The sequence below is a fragment of the Frieseomelitta varia genome, unplaced genomic scaffold (assembly GCF_011392965.1).
Source record: "Frieseomelitta varia isolate USP_RPSP 00005682 unplaced genomic scaffold, Fvar_1.2 scaffold_307, whole genome shotgun sequence".
NCBI lineage: Eukaryota > Metazoa > Arthropoda > Insecta > Hymenoptera > Apidae > Frieseomelitta > Frieseomelitta varia.
The window spans coordinates 245,235-253,531 of NW_025110043.1; the positions used below are offsets into that span (position 1 = coordinate 245,235).

At 32.4% G+C, this 8,297-nt stretch overlaps 3 protein-coding genes across 3 annotated transcripts in view; all 3 read right to left on the minus strand.

Moving 5' to 3' along the window:
- Nucleotides 1-1,746, minus strand: part of LOC122529744 (odorant receptor 13a-like) — a 4,399-nt gene extending 2,653 nt beyond the window's left edge. The window contains exons 1-4 of the mRNA XM_043656156.1: nt 1,552-1,746; nt 1,203-1,455; nt 445-551; nt 34-369 (exon numbers count right to left, since the gene is read on the minus strand). Of these exons, the coding sequence (XP_043512091.1) occupies nt 34-369; nt 445-551; nt 1,203-1,455; nt 1,552-1,746 (891 nt within the window). The remainder of the gene's footprint in view (nt 1-33; nt 370-444; nt 552-1,202; nt 1,456-1,551) is intronic.
- A 1,964-nt stretch (nt 1,747-3,710) lies between these two features.
- Nucleotides 3,711-6,275, minus strand: LOC122529745 (odorant receptor Or2-like). The gene is made up of 6 exons (XM_043656158.1): nt 6,021-6,275; nt 5,287-5,539; nt 5,050-5,153; nt 4,339-4,650; nt 3,918-4,193; nt 3,711-3,767 (listed from the first exon to the last, which is right to left on the minus strand). The coding sequence occupies exons 1-6, from the start codon at nt 6,273-6,275 to the stop codon at nt 3,711-3,713; spliced, it is 1,257 nt and encodes a 418-aa protein (XP_043512093.1).
- Nucleotides 6,276-7,177: 902 nt separating this feature from the next.
- LOC122529746 overlaps nt 7,178-8,297 on the minus strand; it is a 3,436-nt gene continuing 2,316 nt past the window's right edge. The window contains exons 6-7 of the mRNA XM_043656159.1: nt 7,923-8,198; nt 7,178-7,304 (exon numbers count right to left, since the gene is read on the minus strand). Coding sequence (XP_043512094.1) covers nt 7,236-7,304; nt 7,923-8,198 — 345 coding nt within the window. The 3' untranslated portion in view covers nt 7,178-7,235. The remainder of the gene's footprint in view (nt 7,305-7,922; nt 8,199-8,297) is intronic.

The following is an 8,297-nucleotide window of genomic DNA, read 5'->3' on the forward strand; positions in this document are numbered from 1 at the left end:
AAAATAGGAAATTAAGACGCATATGCCGCTAACCATAAGTATCAAGTATCCATCGAGGCAGATTAACAAGCTGAACAGCGATACCTGTCCAAATACAAGTAAATTGAACACCTCTTCGAGTTTTCTACAGAATTCAATCAACGCTTGATGCTGCTGAACGTGAGCTTTAAACTTTTCATACTTGCACGCACTGTATACTACGTATGATTTTTCCGAATGTTCGTGGAATTTTTCGTGATCAATTGTGTTGCACATATTTGCAAACCTATGTTGCAAAATACGAAACTGAGCAGCAGTGTGTAGATTTAGAATGCATAACATGTTGTCGAAGCAATGGTAGCACACGCCAACGAGATATCCACATACGACCTGTAGATGCATGTAAGATAATTAAACGTTGGATAAAAAAATCTGCTAATGTTGTAAATAAAATAATTGCCAAACCTGTAGTAAGAACAACATTTCGAAATACGGTGTGAAGGATGTACGATAATCAGGCAACCGCATGTTAAATGGTAGTATCCTCTCTGATTCATTCTTTCCGTGGTTTTCTACAAAAGATTTTCTACAGGATCGAAGATTTTTCTGATTTTCTGACTTTGGGCAAGCGTATTAATAAATGTCGGTACAGTTTGTATTAATATCTGCAGTGTATAATATATTGTATTAATATAGCAGTGTATATTGACATCTGTAGAATTCAACATATTGTGGCCAAAATTTTTCATTAATACGTCCGAAACTAATGAAAACCCGCAGCTAAGATGTTACATTCTGAGTCCCCTCCCCCCCCCCCATTATACTTCGTAACTTCGTATCATTCTGATGAATGGTATTAGAGCTCTAATTTCCAACTGTAGATTATGCTCGTACAATTTTGTCGAAGTAGGTCACCTATACATAATTTTTTTGTAAAATCAAACCATTATTTTTATCGAAGAATGCTGGCAGTCGAAAAGTTAATCTTTATAACCTAGATGCAATTGTAACTTATGATCGCAATAAGGATGAAATAACTTCAGCACTTAATTGCTTAACTATACTTATTCGTATTCCATTATTAATGTGTTGTGTTAAAAGCGTGCTAATATTGTCAAAATTAATAACAAATCTCAGCTTTAAATCTCTCTCGTACATACACATTGATGAAAAAAAAAAATTATTTTATCTTATAATAATTACTTTGTGCTTAAATATCTTACCCATAAGTGGTCTTATTATATAAGTAGTAACTGTTCCCTCAGCAAAGAAACTAAAAATGCAAACGAAGGTGATGCAAGTACGTTTACATCTGTCCATAATCATTTGCTCGTACGAGTCGTAATCCGTGTGCCAAAAATTCCTTTTCGCGTAATGTATTACGTCATGCAGCTCGTCGTAATATATTAACAAGACGAAGATTTTCGTTAGAACCAAAATGATAGTTACAACGTTGCACATAATATAAATAGTTTCCTGTAATTGGAATGTCATTCTTTGCATAACAGTTGTTTTGTATAGAATTTTGCCAAATTCTCGACTGTTAAATGTCAAATTATATTCTTCACTCACGCCAAAATCTCCCCAGGTGTAATACAAGTCCCTCATTTCGGTCGATAGAGCGAGAAGAATGGCAAAGAATGTATAAAACAAAGCAAAGTTCATCCAGAGTCTCTCAGCATGATTGTTAGCTATCCAAAATCCAACAAATTTCAAATGAAAACTGGTGATGATGATAGAGAAATCTTTGACTTCTTTGGAGCTCATTCTGTGTCTGCGACGTGTCTCGGACGTTTCGAACTTCAATTGTACCACGAGGTTCTATTTTACTTGTCACCCAAAGGTTTCGATTCCTTGAGCTGTCGCTGTCTGGCTTGTTTCGCGTATTTTACTGCATAGACAACTAGTTATTTTGTACGTCATTGTAATTGCTGTTCTCTGTATGAAAAGGGGAAAAAAGTGTCAGATTTATAAATTATAAATTATTCTAGGGAAACGGTAAATGTTCAACGATGATGCGGCAGTCCAATATATGTATTTGTTGCTTGGATGTCGTTGAAGAACGTTGTGCACTTCGAATTGGACCACAGTTGCTGCTCTTGGAGAAAATGGTGGAATTTATAAATTTCACTTGCAAATTGTTTCGTATGTATACTTTCATGTCCTTTTCGTGTTGTATGCATAACTGTATTTCACGCGGTATGTTAAATCGCAGATAATCATTTCATCGACACCGATATTCACTAGTATTCCAATTTTTATCATTTAGTTTGTTAACGTACGCCTGATCTCTACACTTGCTAGCAGCAGAAATCCAATTGCATGTTTGTAACATTATCTTGTCTTTTCTTCGCGAACAGAAATAATTGAAAAGTATTTCCCACTTTTTCTATTTTGTATCTATTCATTGTGCCATTATACAGCGATTACGTTCGAAAATGATGATTTTTGTTCCTTTTTTGGTCCAGTATCATTCGTCAGAATGAAACGAAATTTTGAAAGTTCGGAGAAGAGGGAAAGAGGACTCTGTGTGTAAAATTTCAGCATTATTAATTTCTGAAATATAAATTTATTACCGAGTACTGTACCCTTCTTTTTTATTCACTCCGATCATGTATAAAATTTAAAATTTGTTTAAATTTTTTAACGAGTTATATTTTTTGTTTCGGTTGAAGTCTGGAAGAAATGTTAGGGGAAGAAAATGGAAGATTCAGAGTGGACTATTGTAATGCAGAATAATGCATTTTGTAGTATTTTTCAAAATGTGCGTAGTATTTTTTCGTTGTTCTAAAAAGAAAAATTGAAAAAATATTCGAGTAGAATATGGTCGAAGGACGATTAGTTTCTTTATCTTTATTGATTTATTATCTTTAAAGATATTTTGATCTTAATTTTGTGATCGCTTGGATTGATTGTGAGGATTGACGAGAAGATAAGAGTTAAAAATGTAATTAAATTCCGTTTGTGTAAACTTGTTTGGGGGTGGGGAACGTGAGTAGGGTGTAAATTATAGAGAATTCATATAACATTCATATAACCATTATATATGATTGTGATATTCATTCTTATCATTGTCTGGGATTTTTTACATTTAAATACAAGTAGATGCAACTGCTAATATAGTCGAATACTGTGTAAAATTTTGTCCGAACAAATATGTATGCTGGTCATTTAAATCACTGTTATATTAGAATCGTCTGAATATTGTTATTTAAATAACAGAACAAATTATGTCGGTTTTTGAAAAATAACAATTGCTTATGATTGTAAATCTCGTGTCTCTCTGTAAGCTTCGTGTCACGTCGAATCATTATAAATTATTGTCCTCTTCTGAAACCAAATATTAATTTATAATATAATTTTTGACATAATTGAATACAATTTAGGATTTTTTTGTTCATAGTAAAAATCGATAGAAATAATTAAATTGTACTGTAAATTGCAGAGATGTGAAAGATGTACCTCTTCATCAACGTTAGCAACACAGTGTAATGTCACAATCGTATTATTGCTAAGAGATTGTAGCCAGATTAATAGAGATTTTTACCACGTAAATATAGATTTTAAAACCGTACGGATTAGGTATGGTAATGAATTTTTATTAGATGATTGGAATTGGTAAATTTTCTCTTCATAGGACCAAGCCGAGTGTCCAGTCTTCAGGAATTCAACGAAAAAAATATCCTACTTGTATTTCTGATCTACGAATTTGATCTACAAACGTTGTAATTTTAATCAATATAGGATTGTCTCATTAATGTAAAGTACGACATCGCGGTACTAAGCACCTGTAACGAAAACATTTCATATCGTACGATTCCATCTTGTGCGTCCTTTCTTGCAAGAATATGCATAGGGTATCAAAGTTTAAGGAAAATAATACATAGTTTAAGGAAAATAATACATAAGGAAAGTGAGAAAATGAATAAAGTAGGAACCTTGGTATAAGTTTCCAGAGAAACAGGAAAGAATCCGCTGGCAGTTAAACAACAAGGCTTTCTCGACCTCATGATCATCATTCTTAGATCCTTTCGTAACATTTTGCCGACCCTGTCCATTGGTAGATGTATCCAGGGCCCAGAATATATAGCTGTTCCAACGTTCGTGCTCTCCTCTATCAGAGCATCGCAGCTATACGTGAACAACAATAGTTGGCTCAAACTGCCCGTTATGTGAAACACGAAAATCATTCGCCTCGTAGAGGATGAATTTGCCTGCATGTATATTGAATGATTTAAGAAAGACGTCGTCAATGATAGATAGATAGATAGATAGAAAATAATTTAATATCAGTTGTTAGTTAGTCATATTGTGTTTGAAAAGGAAACTATATATATTATAATAAAGAAGAAAACTCACCATAAGTACCTGAAAACCAACTAGACACATTAGTAAACTGAAGACCAGCACGTGCCCAAGCACAATATTTGTGAATATATAGTTCAGTTTTTGACAATAGTTAATTCGATTCTTATGCTCTTCAATACACTGCTTAAACACTGCGTAACAATTTTTGAAATAATTCTTGTTAGATTGCTGTTTGCCCGATTGACCCAAGTTTGTTAATCGATATTGTAATATACGAAACTGAGTGGCCGCGTGCAGATTCATTAGACACAAAAGGTTGTCGAAGCAAACGTAAGATATAGTAATGTGGCACAAAGAGAAAACCTGTATAAGTAACATAAGATCACTTGAAATAAACGAACTTGTTGTACTGAATTAATTCTAGAATTACTAGACGAAATGTCCAAACTACGATTCGTCACAGTAATTTTATTGATTTGTAGCGGTGTATTTTCAGAGGTGTGAATAACTTTTCGTTAATTAACGTGTTAAGCAAAAATAATGTTTTTCACTGTATTGAAAGACATTTCTATTTTGTGTAATTTCATTTCTCTACTATGATCTTTAATGAGCTTTTCTTATTAATTTATTTTAGGAGAGAATAATAATGCAAAACTCGAATAAATTTGATTTTGCATTAATATTATTGTTATTTTTTTCTGATCAAATGTTTGTTTGCTTGTTTCACAGAAAGATCATAGAGATATGCATTTATGTATGTACCTGAAGTGTGAATACCATTTCAAAGTATGGTGGTTCAGTTAGCGGTAGATCAAGCCACACTCTAAATGGAAAAACTCTCTCTGAATAATTCTTTCCAATATTTTCTAGAATATAAACAACGTTCCTATACTTTAAATTTAGAATACGTATTTCATTGCATACATACATAGTAAATTTAGTATTAAATTTCAAAAAAAAGCTAATATACTGATGTTCTGTTTCGAGTAACACACTCACCTATAATGGGCGTTAATACGTAGCTGAAAGCCGTGCCTTGTGCACAAAAATTGATTAAAGAGAGGCATACAACCGAAATCTTTCTACAACTTTGTAATAATAATAGCTCATCGTAATTGTAATTCGTATGCCAAAAATTCTCGTGCGTGTATTCGAGCAGTTCGAGTAACTCTTTCCTGTGTATAAATATGATGGACAGTTTCAGCAATACCATAACCATGCATAAAATATTACAAGCCGTGTAGGCACACTCCTGGGAATTAAAAAATCGTGATTGAAATGTTTCCTAAAGACTTTTGATTATTGTTGTGAAAAGCAGATTCCAATCAATATGAAATCTTCAGGGTGAGGGAGAGGAAAGTGTCCCAAATACAAAATTGTAGTTCATATTAATTTTCCGGGAATTTTCAAACAAAATTTTGAGCAAAAAGAATTCAAAATAAAATTGAAGCCATTTCCATGTCTCAGTTTAAAATCACCTTGGTGCGTTTGTTATTTCGAAACAGTTTCTAAATGAGATATCAAGCAACAAAGTATTAAATACAAAGTTGTAGAAGAAGTCGACTACGAATAAATGAATCGATTTCATTGTGTTCAGTGACGCAGTGAAAATCTTAGAAGTCTTTCACATTCATCATGTCGCATTTTTCAAAACTTTGCGATCGTAGAAAAACATTCGTTGCAAATATGATCATTGTCCATCGTACTGATTAGAAAAATGTTTTCATACTCACGTTGAAGTCTGGCCACATGTAGTAAAAGTCCCTGAACTGTAGCCACACGCCAATTAGAATTGCAATCGATGTGTAGATAAAAGTTAGCCGACGCGTACGTTGTTCCTTTGCGTTTTTTGCCAGCCAGAGACCGACGAGTTTCATTAAAGTGGCTGTTGTTAGCAATGCAAAATCTTTGGTGTACGACGATTCGTTTACCAGCCTCGTATACGCAGACGCAGTTCTAATTTCTGTCTCTTTCAACTTCTTTTTCATTTTCTCTCTTTAATAGTATATTTCAAACGTTTGTAGTGTGTTACTTATTCTTCAAGTGTGTTCATTTCTTCCCTTGCTTCTTATTTTCATTTCAATCGAAATGACATGGAAGGACATCGTAATTGTTCAAAGAACGAGAGAACAATCGACATGTGCACTGTGCATTATTAAAAAGATGACACCGACTGAGAAGGAACGAGGGTAACACGGAATACATTTCCACACACGCACACAATATATTAACTGTCTATTGGGGACGAGCACACCCCGATATCAGTATGAATCCACATTGCTGCGACTGGTGACCAAGAGTGGCAATTTTGTGGCAATGAGATAAAGAGTTCATAAATAACTATCTCCCACATAAGAAGGTAAACGCATAACTAATTCATATTTCATTGTACAAATTTCACAGAATAAATTAGTTTATCCAATGAAATTGAATATTTTGAAATTTTTCCAATGCAAACAATTTTTTTCTGTATTGTCTTGATAGCCATTGTACGTTCAATAGAAAAATCATGATTGTCAGTGTAACTATTTCTTATCGGTGTGGATAAAAAAATGCGTTGTTGAAAATTATGTCAATATCAGGCCGAAAGTATGAAAACTAACGTAATAATAATAACGAACAAATAAATAACATTTTGATTTAAAATCAAAATGTCGAGTTTTTTTAAAGAATAATAATTGTAAGATGGACAACACTCATGTTTAAGAAACGTTTATTTGCAACATATCCTAATTAAATAACAAACTCAATATATTATTGTTTATAAATCAGTCTTGCATTTCTCAATTGTACATACGTGAAAATTTCTCTTATTGAGAAATAGAAACTTAGAAACAGATGCACCATTACTTTTCATTTAAGTTCGCAGCAATATTATATAGCTTGGTGCCTTCTAATCGAACAGGTCCTGTTATTTATATTTCCGTTATTAATAAAAAGCATACAAATTATGAATTTGTTGCATTTAAAGATGTATTTCTTAGCAGAGTGAAATAAGACATTGCCATACTGAGAACCTGCAACAATACAATAATCACAATTTTATCTTTTCGCTATCAAGAACAATTAAAAATTTCTCGTCGCAGCAAACAGTAAAAAAAGTGTTAACATCAATCGTAAAAAACTAGCAACTGAATCATTTCTCAGCTAACAATATTAAAAATAAACATTCACGAAGAATCAATCAAATCTCATTTCGAAATTTATTCCATAGAATATTCCTACTAGTAAAACTTATTATTACATTACTATTCTACACAATATAATAAAAATATAAATTTTATCAACATGATAAAAAAGGAATAAAATGAAAAGATATTATTTGTATTATTATGTGTGCAACATTAAAAACAAACATTGTGAATATTATACTTATAATAATATAGATACAAAATACAATTTAAATTTTAAACGTTTTGTGAAATAATATAAATTAGTATTAGTACCATGTCTGACTGTAGAATTATCATTAACAATTATTATAAAATTAAATTTCAGAGATAAAAAGAAAACGCCATAGATTGTAAATTGTACAACTTATGGCATAACAATCGATTTAATAGGGACGGTCTGACGTGAAAACCCATGGTAGAAAAGAAAAATTGTCACGAAGACATAGACATGGAATTAATTACCCCGGTAAATGTTTGGAGAGAAACGGGAAAAAATTTCCCGGCTGTTAAGCAACAAAACTTATGCGATCTCATGATGATAATTATCAAATTTTTTCGTATAATGGTACCAGCTTTGTCCATTGGGAAGATTGCCCATGGTATTGAGAATATTGCATTGCTGATGTTGCCACTTTGTTGCATCAGGTCGTCGCAGCTATACGTGCACATGAACAGTTGACAGAAAACACCACTCAAATTCAGTACCAAACTGACTTTCTTTGAAGGATGTGTATCCGCCTGTGCGCACACGATGTAATTAATATGAAACTAATGAAATAGTATAATAATAAATTATATAATAATATTAAATTGATATAGCATAATATAATAAAAATA